Below are 24,945 nucleotides of genomic sequence, written 5' to 3'. Positions count from 1 at the left end.
AAGTTCTTCATCTATAAACCCTCTCCCCCACAAACATAGGTATAAATTATACGATACATATTTGTAATGTTATTAAAAGTAAAAATAAATTACTCAATTAAAATATATTATTATTATTATTACTACAACTATTATTAATTACATAAAGGAAACTAATTTGTTACTTTTATACATATTAGATATTGCAAAGCAGCTAATTAATTCCTTAACTAACTGGTTAAAGATATTAATAAATTATGAAATAGTTTTATTATGTGTAAGTTTTTATTTAGTTTGTGCTTTATGATAAATCAATTAATTTCATAGGGATCTCTGGAGAGAGAATGCATTCAATACTCGGGCCTTCCCGATGGCGCAGTGGTAGCGTCGCCGCCTTGTAATGAAGGGGTCCCGGGTTCGATACCCGGTGGAGGCACAAGTGGTTCGGATCCCACTTTAAACTGTAGGTCCAGTCCCGATTAGCCTTACTGTGCATAAAGTGGACTTAAAACACCAACTCAACTCAACTCAATTGCATTCAATACTCACAACTGCGAACACTAATCGTGTGTTTTCGATATTATTCTTAGTAAAGTATATTTGAAATTAAAAGTAAAGGCGTATCTTTTGTTTGTTATAACAAAAACTCTCCCCCCGGAAATTTTTGGTGGGGGGGGGGGTTTGAGACCAAAATTGTTGGTGTAGGGGAATCCACCCGTCCCCCCAGGATTTCGCACCCTGGGTCCCGGCTTCGATAATAGTGTTTCGGTAGTTCAGATCCCACTTTAAACTGTAGGTCCAGTTCCCATTAGCCTTTCTGCGCATCAAGCGGACTTAAAAAAATCTAATAAATAAACAAACAAAGCCGGTTAAACTGGCGTAACCAGACAAGAGTTCGGGAGCTTGGCCCCTACAGAAATTTGGCCAAATTATCTAACAATATTGATCAATGTATTGAACATGTTTGCAAAATACACTATGACATGTAGAGTGCTGTTCTTGTTGATCCCGTTTTCATTAGAGACTGGCGACGACGTTGGCATAGTGGTAACGTAGTCGCCTTGTAACCAAGGTGTCCCGGGTTCAATACTCAGTGGAGGCACATGGCACAGTGGTTCGGATCCCACTATAAACTGTAGATAACAGTCCCGAATTGTGCATAAAGTGAACTTTTTAAAAAAACAAACAATTCATTCATTACAGACTGAAATTTCAGTTTGTTAGTAACCAACAATGTGATGCAAGAGAAATGCGTATTGAGGAACAACTTACTCTTAGTCCTGTTCTCTGTTCGATGTCTTGTTTCGACTCAACAAATTCACTAGAAAGTGCATTTTGTGCTGAATATATGAAACCACGCTGAACAGATCCAGTTTCAACTCATCGATTTACTTTGCAATTACAATAAACAAAATATACAACTCACTTATAAATATCAGTGACTCACCCCAGTGTAATGAGCAGTGTAATAAAAGTTTTAGTCTATATGAAATTTCGAAATTGTTTACCAGTGTCTCGAACGAAGCGGAAGTCTCGATTTATATTCGTTCTTGTTTTTATCTCGGCAAGTCTCTTGGTTTTCGTGCCAATCCCAGTCTAGGGGTTAATTTGATTTAAAGCCAAAGGCAACAGGTAATTGTATTTCGAGTCGTTGTTAACGAAAAGGGAACGTGGCAAGTAACATATTACGTGCTACTCTAGGTCCATGTCTACGGAATATATATGAATCTGTTGTTAACATACTGGGGAGAGGAGGCTGGCTACTGCTGATTTTTCTGTAATAGTTCTACTCGAGTATATCACGTAACACGTTTATTAATCTGATTTTAGCCACCTGCAGCTGCAGGTACAAAGAAACAAAGCGTGCCAAGTCAGAAAATACAGTTCCCTCTGGGTTAAATAAGATTACGCAATGTAAAGCTAAAGTATTCCAAACAAATTACTAAATCGACACGTTCAAGGCCAACTCCGCCCTCAAAACAGTGTTTGACATCCGAAAAACACTGCTCTAGTTTGAACTTTGAAGTTATCGTGTTCCTTACTTGTAATTACCAGTTTGAAAAGTAATGCATGCAAATTACTGTAATAATTTACATTTTATGTGTGAAATATGTAATTTTAGGCTGATATTCATTTTGGAAGGACAGTTCGACCCCCTTATCCTCGGCCATGAAACGGCTTCATCCTCTCTAAAACCTCTACCTCACCTAACACACAAAAGGGGAAATAAATAAATATTTAATTACACTCTTTTTACTTGTTTCTATACAGCACTGGATACATTTTAGCTGGGCAAAATATGTTTCACTCATGTTAGTTGATCCAGTAATGTTGGGGTTATGAAGCAGGACTCATTAGTTCTACACTAGAATGTAGATATTCATTATGACAACATATCCAGAGACCTCAGGATGGATCCTTTCCGCAGATGCGCACGCATATCTCTGTCTTCAAGCAGGTTCTTGTAATATTCCTGGGTCCAACACTCAGGTCTGTCGTTTTATAGAAAAGTTTGAATCAATAATTCACTGTACTTTCATTCAAAAGCAGCGTTTGAACTTTTTGGCACAAAATGGATGCAACTCAGGACGATCACACTTCTGACAGGCAGCAGCCAACTCCGAACAACATCTGTAATGGTTTTTGCAACACTGTGGCCAAAGTCCAGCTGCCTTCACGTCACAGGTTCTACAGCTTTCGCAGTCCCCTATAAAGAAGGAAAATAAAAGATAAAAAGATAAAGCCTTCCCTGCACGTTGCAATATGACATTAAGGCACATGGGGGGGGGGTGGAAATAGGAACTCCACAAACCCGAAGTTCCCGGGTTCAAAACCCGGCCTGAGCATGGATGTTCTTTGTGAGTGTCCCTTCATCAATTTTATCTCATTACCACTCATTCTCATCTTGACGATTAGCCAATAGTGGCAGGAAAAGCGACGTGAAATAACAAAAATACAAAATCCATTCACTATTTCGGCCTGCGTGGAGGTGATGTGATCTGCACTACATCCCAGCTGCCTTTTATTCTAAGGTCTCTGGGGTAATAATAACACCACGTTAAGGTTCTGTCAATTATATCTCTACTGATGAAAGTTATTTTTCACAAACAAGCACAGGGTATAGAGTAGCTTATGTAGTACCCACAGAATAGCAAAAGGGTAGCTGAACTCCAAAAACAAATGTTGTAGGGAACTTTAAAGAAAACGTTGTAAACTAGCGTCATTATCGAACTGCGTTAGTAATAACGCCACTAGATAAGGAGTAATAACGCCCATGGCCGTAGGCAGGAAAAATTTTCGGGGGGGGGGGGTTAATTCATAATTGTTCCCAGGGCATCGCCAGAAATTTGAATAATAGAAATAATAATAATAATTCAAATTTCATAATAATAAAACAATTTTATTCCATAATAATAATACTAATAATTATTATTATTATATTATTGTTATATCCTTGAGGGGGCTTACTCAATCCAGCAGATGAGTGAATATCCAGCATAAGTTTCTTTTTGTTTTTTTTTACGTTTCATACAGTGTGTACTGAAATGCACAATTATTTTACTTCGTCATTAAACTTTAGATACCTTCAAGAAAAGACTTTAAAAGTTAGATGGAAATTTTAGTCATAAAGTTTTTGTTGTTTGACTTTAAAATTAAATTTTTGGAATTTTGAAAAGTGTGGAACCAGTTATTCTCTTTAAAAGCTTAGCCTGGTGCATGGATTGTAACCTCAATCGCGAACATAATGCGCTACGAAACTGGAGGTACTAGGTTTGAACTCCTATCAAGGGGGATTTATTTTCGACTTTATCGGACGGGAAATTTAGAAGCTGGAAAGGGAATTTTGGGACAATCATAAGGGGATCTTCAGTCTATATTCCTTGTGACGCAGGAACAACACTGGAAAGATGACAGCAGAAATGATAATGGAGGGGTCGCCGGTGGGCTGCGATCCCGAGAATAAATCCTGTTTCACTCAACTTTCAGAATTCCAAATGTATGAAAATTCTAGCTCGATCGTTTCAACATTGTCTCCTTGTACTTTTGTGATGCTTCGAAAAAAAAATTGAAAATTTGTTACAGATTTTGGTTTCTGAACATCCATTAATCCAACATGTCAGAAGTTTCGGGGGGGGGGGTTGAACCCTAGAAACCCCCCCTCTAAATACGGCCATGATAACGCCAAGTTCTTAAATTGACAATAAATTAAGGAAAGTACATTTGCACTCAACAATATTAAATCCTAATCAATAGTATTATAGTTGGAATGCATTTCGGACAAATACCAATTATATGTACAGGTTACAAATTATGATTTTTCGATGAAACATTGCGACGCATTAATTTCAAGATATTTTTAATATAATATTATTGGATAGTAATAATTACGGTCTTGTATACATTATAAATCAAGAACAATGAGGCACGCATTTTTTTCTTTGTCCAATACAGTTTTAAAGAACATAAGCATTGCACATTATACACTTTCTCATATCGAGAACTTTGTCCTCACAGCAAACTGAACGGTACCATGATTCGACTGCGTCCTTGGACGATATTTCTTCGTTTTCACTATGAACTGTTTCTCTTTTCTTGGGTTCTGTTCACTTTGAGCAGTTTTCAGTAGAAGTTGATGAAGATGCACTACCAACCCCATCGGAATTATTATTCTTTGGGAAGATTACTGTCTTTAAAATTGCTGCAAAACTAGCGATAGCTTCAAGCACCTCTTCGTGCATGCAGTATGTAAAATTTGTTTTTTGTAGGTCCTTCGCATCTAAAAAGACAAAACCATGCTGATCTCAGGCCGTGTCCGAAAGGTGCAAGACTGTACTTGAAGCGAGCATCCCCCGAGTATGGTCTTACTCCGTGGTCTTGCAGTGCGGTCTTGAAGTAGTGAACTGAAAGTGAAAGTCTTTCGAATTGTTCTTCGACTGAAGCGCCAAATACGATCAGTAGATAAAACTGAGGACACGTTGTTTTCCCCGTGTTTTAAACACTTGTTTTTCACCAACAACTTGCTGGCCCATATAACGTATATTTAACCCTTTCACCCCCAGGCACATCACGTATGATGTGTTGACAGGATGGTCGTGCAGACCAAGCACATCACGTATGATGTGTTCGTAGTGTATTGTTTTCTTTGTAAACGTGGGTATCTGGTTTGAGGCAGGGAAAAAGAAAATTCTTTCTGGGACGCTCTACCGTGAAGGTTCTATTGTTGCCTTCCGTAATAACCAGCAGGTGTGTGAAACAGTGGCGCCTCTTATGACCATATATGTAAAGAAGCAACGAGCGTTTTTTTGGGCCTATTTGTTGAGAGTTGACGAAGAAGGACGGTTGATTTCTTTCATTCCGAAAATGAATTCTTTTAGTGATTCTAGTGATTCAGACTATATTCCGGAGAATTCTGGAGCCTCTACAAAATCTGAAGTATCTTCGGAATCCATTTCGGAAGATGAAGAAGACACACCATTATCATATGATGGGTGGAAAGTTTTGCCAGATGAACCTGGTTCATGCTCTCCAGAACACTTTGCTAAGTACCATAAGGTCAAGAAGAAGTAGAAAATTTCCATTTGGACCTGCTGTACTACTATGTACTTGTTTTATGTATTATATTTATTATGTTATCCATATAACAATGTAAAATTTACAAAATTTGTAGCTACAAGTGAATAAAGACACAATATGTATTGCAATGTATTTCTATTATGTGTGATATATATTTTTTATTACATATTATTATTACACTATGTACTATTATATAACGCAGTATATAAATTTAAAAAATAAATTATAAAAATCATATTATCGTTATCACTGAACATTTCACAAAGTTAAGAAAAACAACAAAGAATTAGAGAATGGACAAGAATAAGTAGGAAGTTTTCATCTGGACTTGATGTAATACTCTGTACTTCGTTTTAGTATACTAATATGCATTTGTTTATGTATTATATGTATTATATTATGCATATCCATATAACAATGTAATATTTACATAATGTGTAGCTGCGAGTGAATAACGACGCAATATATAACAATATATATTACATATAATGTTTATTATGTATTGTTATTTCTTTATGTACTATTATATAACACAGTATATAAAAACAAAAACAAATTATGGTCATCACTGAACTTCCCACAAAGTTCAAAGAAATACAATATTAATTGGGATGAAGATTCAGGCAATATTTGTCATGCAATATTAAATGATTTTATTATTGAAGATTTTACATTAGAACCTGGGATGTAGAGGGTTTTCACGTTTCTCTGTCTGGGGGTGAAAGGGTTAATCTCTGTTGCTGGCTTCATACCTCCGTGATGTAAAACAAACGAACAACGAGTACGAAAATCACGTGACCTAGTCAGCAACTATCTGTGCTGCGAGTTGTGCACTTGTGCACTTCTGCGCTTGGTGCTTTCGAACTGTACTATGTGACGTCACTTACGTCAAGACCATACCTCAAGTCTATACTTTGTACCTTTCGGACAGAGCCTCAGCCAACCCCCCCCCCCCCCCCGTCTTCATAAACTGAAAACATCAAAAGCTGTCGTTATTACCATACCATATTACCATACCATACCATACCATTACACTTTCTATATTATTTACGAGTTTGTTCTTGAACACACAGAAGAATACGTATAACGGTAATACATTAAATATACAGCGTGAGCACAAAAACACTCCCTGGTTTTGAAAGGGTATAACTTTAATACCAAAAGTAGTATTCTACAGAAATGTTCACAGTAGTTGTAAAAACTCATAAAGTTTTCGTGGTATTCATTGGAATTACAAATGCTCCATGTGCGCGCCACCTGTTACGCGGGAAACATCGAGACGATAATCCAGCTCCAACCACACCTTCTCAAGCGTATCCGGTGTGATGAAGTTGGCAGCTGTACTGATGCGTTCCTGAAGATGATTCAAGGTTGTGGGTAGTGGAGGTACATAGACCTGGTCCTTCACGAACCCCCAAAGGAAAAAGTCACAAACTGTCTTGTCCGGTGATCGTGGGGGCCACTTGCATAGATTTTGATCATTTGGTCCAGCTCGTCCTATCCAACGGTGTGGGAGGTTGTCATTCAGAAAGTTGCGTACAGATTGATGCCAGTGTGGGAGAGGTCCATCTTGTTGTAGAATGTAGTCACCTCTCTCTGCAGTAAGTTGAGGAATTAACCAGTCACGTAGCATTGTTAAGTAGCTTTCACCTGTGATTGTTGGCCCCTCAAAGAAGAACGGACCGTACACTCGACGCTCGGACACTGCACAAAAAACATTCACCTTGGGTGAGTCACGTTCCACATCAAGAGTGGCATGCGGATGCTCGCTTCCCCAGATCCTAACATTATGCCTGTTCACTTTTCCACTCAAGTGGAAGGTCGCCTCATCACTAAAAATTATATTTGTCAGAAAGGTTTCATCGTCCTCCATTAAAGTGTGGATAGTCTCGCAAAACTCACGTCGCTTTACCTTGTCTTGTGGATATAACTTTTGAACCAATTGCAGCCGGTACGGGTGAAAACGCAAACGCTTCCGTAAAATCTTGCTTACGGTAGTTTGTGGCACCTGCAACTGCCTGCTGGCTTGACGTGTTGATTTTCTGGGACTGCGTACAAAGGCTTCTCGCACACGCTCCACAATTTCCTTAGAGATGGACGGTCGGCCAGAATGTTCTTTTCTTTGATCACAAATGCATCCTCTCTCAACAAATGTTTTATGCCACTGCAGAATGGATTTGTGTGTAGGTGCATCAACATTAAACTTCCGTTTAAATGCACGCTGCACTCTCACAACAGTGCTTGTTTTGGCAAATTCTAACACGCACCAGCTTCTTTGCTGCGGAGTGAACGCCATTTTCGATGTTACTGCCCTCTAGCTACCGAATTCACAACTAGCGATTCTGAAAAGAAAGATATTAAAATATTTTGAGTTAACTGAGCTTTGGATATCAATTTTATCAAAACATTCAAGTAACTATTAATTTTATGACATCTTGAAACCAGGGAGTGTTTTTGTGCTCACGCTGTAATTGACAGACATTTAAATTACACTCTTACATACAACTGACTCACCTTAGTTATCTTACAACGGGCTGGAAATCAACTGTCTTCTGCACAATATAGAGAAATACTACCGTCACAGAAAATATTCCAGAACGTTTTTTTTTTCTTTTTGTGACTTCAGAAGCTTCAATCAAGTTGCTGCATATGTCATCTCTCGGATTTCTCCCCAAGTATGTTATTTTTCGTGCACTTGGCGTTATTACCCCAAGGGATCTTATTTCTTTTAAACAAACCATGATTTTCTTCATTGCTGTTGAAACGTAACTGTAACAATAACGGCTAATTTCGTTACTTGCTCTCTAAAAGAGTAACTGATTTACAATTATTTGAAAAGTAAGTAGTTACCCGTATCGTTACCCGAAAAACGTAACTCTGACTTGTAAGTGCATTACACGCAACTCGTTACTTCGAAACACTGCAAGACGATAATGCTAACGGCTGAACTGACTAGCCTATTTGGATATTACTATAATACAAGGTGTTTATCAAGTCGTATTCCAATTTTGTGAAGAGTCTCCCTTTTATAGCAAGTGGGGTCCGAGGTAAACTCCGACATATGTTTTAGCGAAGCACAAGAATTTATATCTTACGATTTCTTCTACCTTGTAGTATTCACCACAGAGTAGGTAAAATGTAACTGGAAACTTGAGATGAAATATGAAACTCGATTTGCATAGGGGTCCAATCAGTTCTGCAGGGGAGTCCAGACCTCATGGGCGTAACTTGAAGCCTAACTTTGAGGTGGCAGAATGGAACTTGGACTTTAATTTTCTTTTTTTTTTGGGGGGGGGCGAATCGAAGAGATTTTCCATCACATAAAAATAACGTCCAGCACTATTTAGCTAAATAAACATTACATTTGTGAAATCATAAAAATTAGTCTTTATTACTTTGCTCCTCAGGCCCTAAAATTAACAAAAATAACCATTAACTTGAAATTTTAACAAGCATAAAAATTTGAGGGGCCCCCTCTTGCCCCCGCAAAGTTATGCCTATGTCAAAGCTGCTGGTATGTATTAACGTTACTCGTATACTAACATTATCGACTTGTAATCAAATGTCTCAGTTTAAAATTTCAGTGGGGCACACTTCAATTTCAAATAGATCACTTATGAATAGCCTATTTGTGCTAAACCTTTCTTTTGTATTCTTTGGCAGTCTGGAAAAGGATATTACTGAAGGATTCCATTTCATGTTGCTTGAACTTTCTATGTTCGTTAGGATATAACGATGATATTATCAGTTTTTCATAATACTTACTTATTGCCTTTGTGTGGGCAAGTGCCCCTGTGCGCCCGCTAAATTCGCCAATGATTGGACGAAATATTTTCATGTGGCTCTACTTCAGTACTCATGACTGCTAAGAATATGTTTTCTTTCTTTCTTCCCCTTTTCTCTTTCTTGATCTGTTTGGCTATCTTTGTTTATTTTCTCATTATTTTTCTCGCCCTTTCTTCCTTTGGTCTATCTTCTTCCTCTGTTTCTCCATCTTTTTCTCCTATATTACCTCTCTCTCTCTCTCTCTCTCTCTCTCTCTCTCTCTCTCTCTCTCTCTCTAATTTATCTCTCTTTAATCCTATTTTCCCTTCTCTTTCTGTGTGTGATTCTTATAAATGTTCCTGAAATTTTAACGCGCAGGCTATTTTGGATTGGCTGGAGGGAGGTCTAAGTCTAAGGAGGTCTAAGTCTAAGGAGGTCTACCAGCCCATCACCTGGGCACGCCACTGGAGAGACGCCGACAGACAGATATCGCAGGAATGCCGCATCACTGGCCGTGTAGGTGCCAAGTAGTTTCAAGGAAAACAAAGGTCTTGAAAGGAGACTATTAACGAAAGTCAAATAAACCAGGGCGTGGCTTGACACTACTCGCTGACCTGCATTTCAAGAAAGAGGTTTTCAAGGAAGGAGGAAGATGTAAATTGACAAACGGAAGTCGCCACTCGCCATATCGGGAGACCTCAAGGTGAAATGTCTTATTCAACAAACAACCGGGGCCAGGAGATCTTTAATTGCTGCAGTCTCTCTGTCGCTGGGGTCCCTTCAGGATATTGGTTTGGGGCCTCTTCAAAGTAAATGTGATTATCCACGCAGCCGTCGTGTGCACGCCATTAATATGCTGTGCTATAACACCGCAAAATAATGCAGTCGCGAGTGTGGTTCAGGCTCGCATTAGTTGCTAGATTGGTCTCTCCGGAGCACTCCTTTAGAAGTACAAAGAAATGATGTGTTGATCCGTGACCTCATCACCGAAGGTTGCGAGTTCCTTTGTGACTGTCTCCTCATGATCTTGCATACTCATCGTCGCAATTAGTCTAAATATATTAAAAAAATACAAATACTAAGAATTATCACATGGATTCAAATCTGGTATGTAGGGTGGGTGTTTTGAAAATTTACAAGTCAAACTGTTTCAGATAACATTCATGTTATAGTGGAACAAAAAAAACAACCTGCGCAGACAGCGACTCCTGTGCACCGTATTCCCCCGTGGAGGGGAGGGGCAGAGTGAAGCATGCTTCCTTATGGCCCGAGCTGAACGGAAGAAGGGAAAGGTGCGCGGAGACTTTTCGCCGAAGGTTCTTTCCTTGTTGTCGCTCTATAGAAATTTCGATACACATTACATTTAAAACGTGTGGAATGTTTATGTTGTTTTTTTTGGAAAAAGAACATGCACGTGAAAGTTAAACTCAATAAGCACTACTTTCTGGAAAAGGACGGAACTGGTTACCTATTATTTGGTTAGCTATACCACAGACAAATGACCATACTGTGTACACAGATAAACGTATTATAATATATGTTTATCTGTGCTGTATAGTATACGTTTCAAACTTCAAATCGAACATGGAAATTTGTGTTCCTATATGGACCTTATGATTATTTATCCGGACTGTGACTTACCTCCAGAGCACTCATCTGCCCCGCGTAGAGCCTCCATTCTCCTGCACAACAACCCTTCGTCTCCCGGTGGGCAAGATGTCAGATTCACGGGCGTATCTTCGTTGAAAACGACCGCGGATCCCTGTAAAATACATATTTTGTAGAAACAAGAACAATATATGCTTCCAAACCCATACGATTTATCGAAACAAGAGCAAGATTACACAATCGTCAACTATGCCGTATTAGAAAATCTTCAGGGGGAGAGAAGGATTCAAGTAATTTCTGTCGAAACACCCAGATATTATATAAATTAAATATAATAGCATCTCCCCCTTAAAACCAATAATTTACAATCACAGAGGGAGAGGTGACCGGATAGGAGAATTCATCTTCAGCCCCTCTGCCCTTCAAAGAGCACCCTAATCCACCAATCGGTCACAAGAAAATGAAACGAAATAAGACCCCAACAGGTTACGTTTGCAGCACCTTTTCGCATCCTATAGACCCAAAAGTGCGCACAGAATATAATTCCGCTGCAATACTGCCGATTTTGTCACTGGCTGCGATATGAACAGCTCGGCGGTTGAGACAAGACTGGCACGGAAGATTCTGAGTGCAGTATAAAACCTGCTGCAAACTTAACCTGTCGTGGGGCTTAACATTTGCATCGTGGACATATCCAGACAAGGGCAAGACTTATTCATACAGTGCCTTGCCCCACTTAGACTTCTGAAAAGTACAAAATATTGATTTGTTCTCGTCAAAAAAAAATTCAGTGCACTTCCTGACTCAGTAACACACACTACAAACGAACTTCTCAAAATTACAATACATTTCATTTCGTAACCTTTCAATTAAATACTCTTCATTACATCTACATATAATCTTTTATGTAAAATGTGGTGACTTAATTTAATTTTATTATATTTACAACGCGTTATTACAAATATGAAAACGAGATACTATTAGCAAAATCACAACTATGTAATTATAATTATAATGAAGTGAAAAAGGTGGCATAAAAAACGATTGTGAGATATACGTAAATTGAAGAAATGAAGGTAAAGTATGTTGTAAAATAAAACGCTTCGGTTCGGATTAATTATAATTTACAAGGATTGTGACTGCAGTGAAACATGCTATTGAGAAATTTAATGCTTTAGGTTTTAGAGTTTCCTTTATGTTTTGAATACATGAAAATTTTAGTGGTAATGGAGAAAAAAGTAAGTCAGAAATTTTCTTTTTAAGCGAATGGGAATCAATCGTATTTTTAGAAACATTACATTTGTTCAATTACTGAAAGTTCATAAATCAATTCTGTCAAGGAAAATATACCAGGTGATTAAAATATGTCACATCCTGCAGTCACCGGCAATAAAAATGGGACACCTAGATTCTGAAATAATGGCGTTATGTGTGTGGCCTAACTCAACGGCGGTGACAGAACCTGCCCTTGAAAATTTGCTATTAAAATCCACTAATCGCTGTAGAGTTAGGTAACACACACAACACCTTTCAGGGAAGCGTGTATTTCAGAATAAAGGTGTCTCATTTTTATTGCCTATGACTGTACTTGTACACAAATATCAATGCAGTCCGATACCCGATGGAGGCATCTAGTGGTTCGGATCTCACTTTAAATTGTAGGTTCAGTTTTAATTAACCTATTTGTGCATAAAGTGGACTTAAAGCAACAACTTTACAATTTATATACCCGGTTATTCATAAGTGAAATATTACACAAAATATTGCAACGTACCTTTCCGAAAGCTCCTGGCTTGGAGAATGTTAATACAAATTTGGCCAGAGATGACGACTCTGAGGGTAGTCTTGGACTGTCTTGCTGCAAATTAGCCTTTAGATTCCTTTCGCTGCACTGTGACTCCATGGCAAGCGACACAAATGTAAGCACAGCCAGGGATTTCCAAATTGAATCCATTGTCTTTTGTTCCTGTTTTCACTATTTGTCTGCAAAATATGAAAATAATAGTTGTTCATTAAAATGGCAACGTTGAAGTTCTACGCTCGGACTTGGACTTGGTGCAAGTGACGTTTTCCCGCCAGAGCGCATGTGCAAATCTAGAATAAGGAGAGAACTTGTCCGAGCCAATGAAAGTCAGACGAGAAGCTCTCAGACATTAGACGTTGCCTAGTTTAAGTTCACTTCATGTACTGTACATTGCGTATTTTGTATAGTTGTTCCAGTTTCTCCTTAATAGTCGAATGTACGCAGCGTTTTCTCAAACCCATGTTCATTAAATCAAAATCTAACGATTGAATCCAACATACGTATTGCCCAGTGAGCGAAAAATCTTCTTCAGAGCTAGGAGCCAGCTCTGAATATCAGGCGCCAGGAAACCACCTACTAGCAACTGTGCATACTACGGTGTTTCAAAAGTCGCGCAACCCAAACTTTGAAAATGTATATCTTGAAAAGCGTAAGCGATATTTACACCGGGTTTGCTGCATTATAAAGCCTCATCATTGAGATAGTTTTCAATGCTAAAAAATATCAGTTTACACCACACAGAAAATGAGATAAATTAATAACTGGCGAAAGGCAGTGTTAAAATTTTTCCAGAAATGTATTTTTGAGTGAGAAAAATATGTAAGAAATTATCAAAGGGTTATAATTAGATGTCGGATGCCCTGTCATTTGCGACCAATATTGATCATGTGCAGCATTTGATAGATTTTTGACTGGCGATTTTATGGGTTGAGTGGTGAAAAAGTGCCATTTTTGGTACATATCCTCCGTAAATGGCAACACTAGCAGGTCGAAATTTTGTCAACAGACGCACGCAACATGTGCTTAAATATTGGCCGTACTCCATGACACGGGTTAGGTGACAGAACAGCCTCAGGTTGAACCTCGCCCACGGAAATAAAGAATCTTCAAAATTTCGTACATAATGCAGCAAAAGATCACAGTCGCCAGGCTGAAAATTTTAGTCGCCATGCCGACCTGGCGACCGGGATTTTTCGAGCCCTGGTATTGCCTACTATTTTCAAATTCGGTTTACAAATATTACAATCCTACTAACGTTTTACAAAACTCCGAATTTTGTATGCCGCTACAAATGTAACGGAATAGCCTGAGAAGGTGAAATAGCCAGGATATAAGTGGGCACGGGGTAGCCGTGACAATGCACTCGACCAGCTGATCAGGACAACCCCACGAAAACTGCACTTTCCAGAATTCCCCAGACTGGTAATGGTTAACTAAAAATGATAACAAATTCGTTGATATTCTGGAAAGCTCCTTGCTGAAACAAGTGAAGACTTGATTTCGAAAGCTTATATATTTTCGCGTTTATTAGGAAAAAATCAGTGAGTGACGAAATTTTGAAAGATATTTTATGAAAACACACTTCCAACATCCACCTACCACCTCAAAATGTTTCTCAAAGCTTCAAATTTTGTTATTCTGGCTCTACATTTACCCTTACACCACGCCTAAATACAAATTCATACCCCCAGACGGAAAATTCTGGATAAACCATTGCACATCATCTCTCTTCCATATATCTCATATTACACGTTCACCACAAATCTAGGGTGTTCGGGAAAAGGCACATAAGTCACATCAATTAAAGAAAATATTTTCATCTTTGTAGCTGATCAGTGGTGATTCATTCATTCTTAGTTTTGTATTTTTTAACCACAGTGTTAATCTTTACATACCAACGCCATCTTCATGTACAAGACACTGTAAGTGGGCATTTGCCACTCTGCTTTGGTCAGTCAGCATACAAACGAGGATCAGTGTAGCACACGCATTGAGAGAATTGTATGCCCACAACCTTTCAGGGTCTGACAGTTGCACGTAAACGGCACTGATGGAGAATATTGCATTTTTGGGATTGATTTCCAGCAGTATCAATCCTTTGACAAGGTGGAGCCTGGGCCACCGCAATATAATCATCCCTGGCATCTTCATGTACAAGAGATATTTGTGACCAGCAGACGAGGTGGAGCCTTGGCCACTGAGAATAATCCCCCAAGGCAACAATTTTTTTCACTATCCATAATAGACACCGTCCCCAAACACATCATGTGTCCAGGGACTGAACTATGATTTAGTAAATTAACACACTACCCTGAAGAAGGAGGCAGAATCAGTCTCCGAAACGTTGGTATTTAAAGATTAACACAGTGGTTAAAAGTCCAAAACTAAGAATGAAAATATTTGCAGTATAATTTTATATTGGACATGTAAAATGATTCTAAACAGTGATGATCCAACATGCATATCATGTCCGTAATGTTTGCTATTTAAATATTTTTTTAACGAAACAGTCTGCTGTAAAATTGCATTTTCCCGAACAGCATAAGAAATGTAATTGGTATTATTTGTATAAATTGCGAAGATGGCTGGCCTATGGTGCTCTCCTGCAAGTTACAGTAGAAAATGGACTCATGCATTGCATGAATGAATGAATCAACGTCTATATTATTTTGCATCTAAGCTAAGGCACAGTACTGCACAAAATGTTGCCAAGATCAACTTTATTCGCCCTCATTGTAACAAAATCGACGTGACAATCCCTACTACAGAACGGATATTACATATCAAAACAAGTTCCAAATCAGACTATACCATTTTGATGCATCATCAGCACCAGTTCTGCAGGCTGGTGCAAAATGATGACGTTATGGTTTAATCTGGTGAAAGCTGTTGGACATTGGTGATTTTCGGAACGCCGAAGTGTGCATCAGTGATTCATGAGTCGTGCACCCGTGCATTCTGGAAAGCGTGACCTCTATGGCGGAGTGGTTAGCATAGCGCGTTACGACCTCAGGCGTCCCGGGTTCGAATCCCAGCCTGGGCATGGGTGTTGTTTGTGAGTGTGCCTTTATCAATTTCATCATTTCATCACTCATCCTCATAGTCGCGTTTAGCCAAAAGTGGCAGAAAAGCGACGCTAAATAACAAGAAATCAAATCAAATTTAACTTCTAAATAGTAGTATAGCCATCAAACGGAGATCACAGGGAGTGGATGTGACTACTACCATTGCAACTGCAGGAATGAACGTGATCAGAATGGGAAAAATGTAAGATATTGTGGTACTTCAGTACATTTCTTTGCTATTTTTCTCCTTCCTTAATTGCGCTTTTCCACAACTCAGGAAGCGAAATAGTTGGAAGTGAGTCATTCACACCAAAGTTAGCAATGACTGAATGTAACTTGCATAATTCACGCACCAAGGTGTCGTGATTATTGACTTTCGGAACTAACGGTTGCTCGAACCAAGGACATAAAAAGGGTCACGTGAAGGTAAATGTCATTTTATTCGCTGGCAATGCTCGTTTTCCGTTGGGTAAGACGATTGCCTTTCGCTTACGTGATGTGGATGATACGTAAGACGTTGGCCAACTGCCAGCGATTCAAGCAACATCAACACTTGACGTTGGCGCGTTCGGCTTTGGGGACGCCAACCTGACAATCTTACTTTTCTTCACGTGTACTAAATTTCTTTCTTTAATTTACATTTTCTGGCACGATGCAAAACTTTGTAAAATAATTTAATACTTTATTTCTTTATTCAACGTTGCAAATATCTGTTACAAGTAAAAAAGGTAAACGATTATGGAAGCTATTACAGTTCCTCTAGCCTAATGACCATTGTTTTTTTTTATTTTTTAAAGAACAATATTTCAAAACAAAAAATTATACTTTAGTTAAAAAAAAAATTTTGCACAAGTAATAGGACTTAACATTTTGCAATGTTGCCAACATTTTTGAAGCCAGGATTGTTAAACGGCAGGTCCTTTTTTTTTTTTTTTTTTTTCGTAGATCCGTCTTAAAATATACTGTTCTTGTCGTTCGAGAATTTAGGGTAGAACGGAGGCGGCTAACATTCTTTTTAATCCGGGTGCCACCAAGTCTAAGAGCTTTTTCTTCAGTTCTTAAAATCGGAGAACTCACTTGCCTATCAAGACGCTATATTATTTTGTAATGCGTTCAATAATAATTAGCCAGGATTTCTAGGCTCCAATAACTGTCCAAGAGGCAGTCAAAAAGGTCACCAATATTTTGAAAAATGGACACGATAATATACGCAGTAACATGTTGTAAATAATGAACAACATAAATTCAGAATATCCCATTCGAAACTATTTATGTAATATTGATGACCGTAATTTTGTAATATGGTTTGGTTATTATATAATTGTAGAGTATAATTTAGTACATAGATACATTATAATTGTATTTCAAAACCGATTTTATAAACCTATGTTCTAACCTTCCCCAAAAATGGAAGTGTGTGTTCAGTGGCGGCAGTTGACCACCCCTCCCCCTCACTTTTTGCCACTTTTGCCCCTGCACTATGCTAAACCTTATGTGCCAAGGGAAAGTAAATTGTCCTTGCCCCAACTTTTGGAACCCAATCGCCAAGCCACTGAATGTGTGATGTCACCAAACGTTTACGAGCAATCTTAAGATATAAATGTTTTAAGAGATAGGAAAAAATAACAGAATTACAATCAAAGACAGGCAGGAAGCGAAATAGGAAATGAAGAAATAATGGAGAGAGAGAAGAAGAAATAAAGAGGCAGAAGAGAGTTAGACAAAGAAAGAAATCAAGAAGCAAGGGACATAGAGTAAGAAAGAGAAGCAAGAGAATGACAAAGAGAGAGAGAGAGAGAGATAAAGAAAGGAAGTGCGTGTGTAAAGGGGAACGAGACGAAGAACTGAAAATTAGGTAAAAGGAATAATAAGGAACGAGATGGAGTAGGCAATATGAAATATATTCTAGGACTGGAAAAGCAATGTGAAAATCTAAATTGTAGGTATTGAAAAAGGAAAATGAAAGGGAGAGGTTGCAAATAGAATTAACAAGGAAGGGTAAGTGTACAATTTTTCCTTATTCTAGCAGGTTAAGTAATCCCTCCATAATTCGACCTTTGGGAGTGCATGGCAAGATATCAAATTTCACATTAATGATAGAAATTTTCTTCCTTGAAACACAATCCTAGTTAGTTGTAATAACAATAATAGTTTTGGGATTCTGGATTACAGTTAATGAAGATGAAGAAGAAAACTGGACGAAAAGGGAGGGGAGATTTTGCACCTGGCAAATATACAAAAGTATTTTTTTAAAATTAAAAGACAAATGATCGTGCTTTCATCAATCATTTCTTATAGCCTTAATAAATAAACATGATTTTTTTAAACAATGTAATATGCATATTCACCAGCAAGTCGTTAAATGGCCAGTGCGTGTATTAATCACTTTCAAAACTTCAAAATTGGTTTGCATAAGCCGAACCTATCCTTTCATCATTAGTGATTGTCTATTCCGCACAGGGCGATGGGAACAGGATGTGGTTCGCCGAAACAAAAAAGTGCATCTAGACAGACATTTGCAAGGACGACGATCTGTGAGCAGAATAATTTGCAAGCGACGTGGAAAGATATGCTCCATTTAAAACAGCTGAAGGTCATCTGTTCCTAACACAGTTTTGCTTTTGAAAGATACATGTGGGCAACTATTGTTAATTTCCATTTTTCAAATGGACCTGTTCTGCGAGAGTTATTTTTTTTAAAACTATTTTTATGAGCTACTTGGAGACCCCTGTCAAATTTGCACTTCAAAATTGCCTTGGCAACAATAGCTGATTCTTTCAGGGAAACCTTGAATGCAAATGCAACATTCCAGGTTTAAAAAAAAGGAAGCGTATTTTCAATTATCCCACAGGGCCTCAGTCACTTGACTAAATAATGTATGCAAACCGAACAGTTATTAGGAAATTACATTATTATTGTATTCAAAATACATTTCTGCAGCAACAATGGCGGGAACGGCATGGTCAACATGTTAAATTCTATAGAGCGGCGAGCCCAAAATATGTTTCTGTGGGTTATAGGCTCTATTTGTATCAACTTAAAATAATTTGGGGGGGCAAGGATGGCATAAACAATACTTTATGATTGTAAATATATATAATATTTGTCACTTTACGAGATTTTTTTTGAGAGGAGGGTAGAAAGTCCCGAAGTTGGCGCCTATAATCCTGTAAAAGAACGCTCTCAAACTGAAAATGTCGGAAAAAGAGGTCTTACAGTGATTTACCTACATTTTTTTCACACCTCTTACCCACAAATTTCGTAGAATCACCCAAAATTCTATAAGACCGTATTAATTTGCCGGCCTCCGTTGTGGAGTGGTTACCGTAGCGTGCTACAAAGCCAAAGGTCACAGGTCCAAACCCTGGGTAAAGAATGGATGTACTGTGGTGTTTGTCACATCATCCATCATCTAGACTAATCAGCGAGATAGTAAGGAGGCCCTCAAAAAGGAATGCACATGCGCAGACTGGAACTCAAACCGGGAAACCTCGATGTCGAGATCGTGAATCAACCAAACAATGTTATCGGCCACTGTCTAATGCTAGATAAGTCACTGGAAGCATAGTCAGCTGCAAACAATACGTGCATATTAACTATCAGCCCAGTAGCCTACATTCTTGTTTCACCTTTCTGTAAGCTGCAGTTTCTCAGAGAAAGGAGAAATAATTCAATTTTCAGTTTCGAGCTTTCTGCACCAACAGCTACCTAGGTATTTAGAAAAAAACGCAACTTGGCACTTTTAGAGAAAGCCTGAAAGAAACCTGACTATAACTGCATTGTAGCGAATTGAGCTCATTTCAGCGTGAGGAAAAATTTACTGTTTGTTAAGGATAGTGAAATATAAACACGACATTTAAAACACAACACGTGAATAAATATTGTGTGCATATCAGCCTTGAAAATAGTCAACACTATACTTACACGTGCCAATAGAAAACAGAACCCTTCGCCAAACGAAAGGTAGGAAATCTTGGCTAAAATCCGCGTTCTCTTTACATCTTACACTAAACTTTTCCTTCGCAATCCCGGCGGGAAAGTGTTGCCAGTTTCTGTGTATCTGATACAAGCGACTGCCCTTTATTTCTCTTGCTTATAATGAGACAGCGCACTCTAGCTGACGAACAAAAATACGACTCTTGTAGTTCTGCCGAAGTGAAGGTAATTGACTCGCTGTAAAATCGTAAACTGATTGTCGCTGTACAGTAATGTACAAAAGTATTTAATGCAACCCTGTTTTTTTTTCTTTAAGGGAGGATGTGATTACAGTGAAGCTACACTAAAAAATATGTAACGTGCTACAGCTAATGACACAAATATAGTGGTTATTTACAGTGGATTCCACATTTCGAGCATTGAACGTTAACACATGCACTGTGTACCCCTACAAGTGCATAATATGGCAGATTGTACTTTGGACACGAAAATGTGGATAGAACAAGAATTTTGAAGGGTAGGAAAATACTTTTTCCAGAATAGGTTACTCTTTCCCAAACAATGTTCGAATTGGAAATTATGGAATATCTGCGATGAACCTGTAACAATTTTATCTGTAATTTTCCATTTCGATTGCTTTACGTCGATTTTCTACATCTTAAGTTAGTTGCGACGATGAGGATGTATGATAAACAGGTGAAATGCTGATGGGACAAACACAATGTTATATCAATGCCAGATCAGGGTTCGAACCACTCGCCATGGAGGTTGGCTACCATGGGCGTCCGGAAGGGGGGGAAAGGGGGGGCGTGCCTCCCCCCCCTGGAAAATGAAAGTCAACCAAAAAATATGTATTTCACACATATAATTTCATTTTAGTCACAATAATTTGTGTTAATTATTGCATTAAACACCATAAATTCAAATTTAAGCAATGTTTTTTAGGGAACAACACTATTTTGGGGGAAATTTTGCTTTCGTTTGTCCCCCCTGGAAAAAAATACCTTCCTTGCCCCTCCCTGCAAAAAATCCTGCGGACGTTCATGTTGGCTACTAACACAATGTATTTCCGTTGAAATGGAATTTGTGTAGGAAATATGACATTTTCACCTGTCATTCACTTTTCGGTGGGTGTGGCCTCCGCTACTCCTCCTCTTCCGGACGCCAATGTGATGAGATGAAGGACTTCGGGATCCATCCCCGGTGGAGGCACATTGTCCCGAATAGCATATCTGAGCACAAAGTGAATTTAAAACATATATCTTAGTTGCGCACATATCTTTGGATGAAAATGTCCCCTTCCTAAATTCTTTTCTCTCCGATGTGTTTACTTCCTTTCCATTTTTAGCAATTTACCCCGCTGTTTCGAACTGGGAGTACCAATTCGAAACAGCGGGCTAAATTGCTGAAAATGGGAAGGATGTAAACACGACCGGAGAGAAATTGCTTTTTCCAAGAATTTGCTTGTCGGAACGGAGTGAATGGTTGGGTAAGAATGCGCATTGCATCCGTTAGATGGCGTTTTCCATGACAGAGACCGTTGTGAAAGCTGTCACCATGGAAGTTTGCGAATTGTCATGAAAACGAGGTTTCATTTTCTAATCTGAAGGCTTACAACCGCAAGTTGTCCTCGCAGCAGAAGGTATAAGTGCCCCCATTTGCACAAGATTTAGTAGTCAGTGCTCAATTTGCCATCTTTTCTGCCATTGACGTCTTTTTCTTTAAAGAACTACCGGACCAAGATCAAAACTGAGATCGAACTATAGTAATAAGTAGTTTTAGAGTAACATTTTAAAAACTGTCGATACCAAATGGAGGGAAGGAAAGGTGGCAGACGGAGCATAAATCTGTTCAAAGTCCATGCCGGATTGTTTATGTTTTTATATCATAAACCACGATTTACAGAATTCGGTGTTGATTTTCACATGAAGTTGACTTTGCTGAATGTTCTAAGTTAAATAATTAAATATGAAAGTTGTGTCTAATATAGGATATATATATATATATATATATATATATATATATATATATATATATATATATATATATATATATATATATATATATATAATGGCGAATAGAAAATAATTAACGAAAAATTACTGTGGATTCAAAATTATTCATGTGTTCATGGTATAAAAAGTGTAACAATAAAACCTCAAAATGCGTTGTCCTTCCTCCCCCCCCTAGTTGGTGCCATGGTACATTTTTAAGACTACAATGAGATACGTGTATTCATTACATACATTTATTTTAATGTACGCTCATCATGCTTGCTCACCCCAAATTCCCAGGATTATTAAAATTTGCGTTAGGGATATGTTTTAAACCAGAAACCTGAGATTCATGTTCTGCTCCCCCTCCCCCACACCAAATTCTTATGGACGTACAAATGTAAATCCTCATCTTGTCTAAATACGGAAAATTGATTGATTGATTTGGTTTATTTTAATTCGCATTTCTGCCACTCTTGGCTAACCTCGCAGATGAGAACGAGTGATGATATGATGAAATTGATGAAGGGACATACAAAGAACACCCATGCCGGGATTCGAACCCGGAACCTCTGGCGTCGTAGCGCGGTGTGATAACCACTCTGCCACTGGGACCGGCTCAATGCGGAAAAGCGGAGATTGCGATGCAGCTCAGTGTATATCACTGGACATTTCACAAGCATCTTTTCTGCTAGAGAGACCTCAGGCACTGCGGATGACAATGATGTCATGGAACGTCAAATTCATGTTACGGGTCGCATGAGCTGCTTTCACCGCAGCAGCATTTGCAAAGCTACACCGAGATAGGAGGTGCGCCGCTGTTCTCGAAAGAATTTACAGTATGCCGTGCTTAAGAAAATACGTTGAAAAATTCAACCAGACTGAAACAAGCATGCGAGAGGGATGAGGGACAGAATGGGAACTGAGAAGAGAAAAGCATTTCCTAGAAAAAGTTTTTGATAGTTCTTTGTTTCGTCTTCTGACTCGAAGACTACTGTAATTGAGTACAATTTTATCGTGGAGGTAAGGGGAGGGGACAAGACTTTTAATTTACTTTTTCTCCACGGTAACCTTGTAGATATCCCGAGTCTGGTTCCAGATGGTGACACATTTCAGATCTGACTCCACTTTAAACTATAGATCCAATCGTCGAGCATTATTATCTGCGCATGAATAGAAAACGTACTTACAAGAAATGTACATTCACACGTGCACAGGCCGTGATTATATTGGCCAATATTCAAATGCGATATCTCGGAGCTGAAAAAAATTGAAGAGATACACATCTTGTGCTTTTGGCCTGGTTTGCAGTTATGAATGCGCAAATCTCACTTAACTTGCTTCGATTATCTCAGAAGCCAAGGTTTCATAGGTTGTCAAGAAACTTAAAAATATTGTGTTCTATTCAGAATTGTCTAGTTAGAGAAAGTACAGTAACCTCCCACAGACGAGCCTCAGATATCTTCTAGACTAAATGTACTAATCATGGAGGAACATTTCCCGTCAAACAGATATATACAGACAACATTCGAACTTACGCCTCACATTAAAAGCATCTTATTAACGGAATATCTGCTTGTAACTGAAAACTATACGCACTATATGCGTTCAGTAAGTGTACATATATAAGGAACACGTGTTTTTTTAATTGGTGTAAACACCAGCTAGTGTTAAAACTAAACATAAAACGACGTCACTCAACAGTTTTTTTATTTATGTAACAAATAGGTAAACGAATTTCACCAAGGCAAATAAATGAGGTGCTTAGGGTGAAATTAATAGGTAGATAGATAATGATGATAATCGATCAAGTAGGGAAAGCTTTAGGCAAATTTTGAGTAATGATGTTTCCCGCATCCCCTCACTTTCAGCACTGACACATAAAATTCAATAAGAATTCAGATGTTTTGTTATTTAAAACGTATTATTTCAAATAGTTTGAAATAATACGCTTTTAATAATTTATATAATAGTTACTTTCTCAAAATTTAGAATTTAGCTCACAATATAATAATGAACTTCAATATAAAATCAGATAAACCGCAATAGTTCTAACGTTGTTGAAAACAACACTTGTAACCTCTATTTCTCACTTGACCTTATCAAAACTATGTGCAAAGTGCTTTTTCGTACGTACAAGCTTTGTTCCATTAATTAACTGAAACTCCATATTTGCTTGAATGCTTAAGTATCTTGGAATACATTTATGTTAACAAAATCACAACTTCCGAATAGGTGACAGTTTTTACAGGCCAAAAGTTATATTCAACATTTTACATTTGCGATACACGTAATTCAGTACTGTTGTACATATCTGAGCATCGAAATTCACGTTATTAAATTTGCAAGTATTCACGAACATCAAAGACATCTACTATTATAAATACGGAAACACTTTTAACAAGTTTCAGATTTTATCTTTAAACGAAAAATTATAATCATAAGGTACTTACCTATGCTGGGAGAGAGCCCGATGCGCTGTCGTTTCCGAAGCGATGTGTATCGCCACTGGAAGCGATGCAATTTGCCGCACACCGCGTGGTTCTACCGGTAGTCCTTCGACTCCAGTAAAGTCGGAACGTCAAAACTCCACTGTGACCTTTCTCTGTATCCTCAGGCGCGGAGGCATGGCGAAGTAGGGCAGGAGATTTCTATAACTGCGTGTGAGGTGTTGTGAACGATGAATTGTCAGGGCACAGTTACCAAGCTACTAGAACGAATATTTTTTTTCTATGTATAAAAAAGATCGTCTGTCCTTTACTCATTTAGCATGCATCGCACATGTGTAAGAACTACACTGTACCACTTTCACTGCACTACAAGGTTTCTTCCGTCGCATGCTTTCCATAATTCTTACCAGAGGCAACTATGCTGAGTTATGAAAAAAGCTTCGCAGTCTAGGTAGACAAATTAAAATGCGATTATCAGTCGTTTCATTAACGAAGGCGCAGAACGAACGCAGTGGGTGTTTACCAGATGATTAATCATGCTGAAAACGTCACGGTACAGCCGACACCAAATGTAATAGTAAGCAATTTGCCCATTGTTATTTTAATCGTCCTTACTTTGCTCCTCCTGTGTGTTTCAAAGGGAAGAACTTGTATCCTGAAGCTGAGGCAGACGTTGTCTTCTGGTTCGTTGGAAACTTTGCTTCTAATTCTCGGAGCTCGAATTGCATATAAAGCAATGTGAATGAATATGGTGATGAACAATTTGACTT

At 38.3% G+C, this 24,945-nt stretch overlaps 1 protein-coding gene across 1 annotated transcript; it reads right to left on the bottom strand.

Moving 5' to 3' along the window:
* Positions 1-2,207: 2,207 nt before the first annotated feature.
* Positions 2,208-24,549, bottom strand: LOC145989701 (uncharacterized). The gene is made up of 4 exons (XM_083124942.1): positions 24,179-24,549; positions 12,701-12,909; positions 10,960-11,080; positions 2,208-2,686 (listed from the first exon to the last, which is right to left on the bottom strand). The coding sequence occupies exons 2-4, from the start codon at positions 12,878-12,880 to the stop codon at positions 2,520-2,522; spliced, it is 468 nt and encodes a 155-aa protein (XP_082981068.1). The 5' UTR covers positions 12,881-12,909; positions 24,179-24,549; the 3' UTR covers positions 2,208-2,519.
* Between the last annotated feature and the right edge of the window lie 396 nt (positions 24,550-24,945).

This window comes from Lepisma saccharinum, chromosome 1 (assembly GCF_977018435.1).
Source record: "Lepisma saccharinum chromosome 1, izLepSacc3.1, whole genome shotgun sequence".
Taxonomy (NCBI): Eukaryota; Metazoa; Arthropoda; class Insecta; order Zygentoma; family Lepismatidae; genus Lepisma; species Lepisma saccharinum.
Note: the sequence above shows the minus strand (reverse complement) of the source record. Positions and strands in the feature narration are given on the sequence as shown.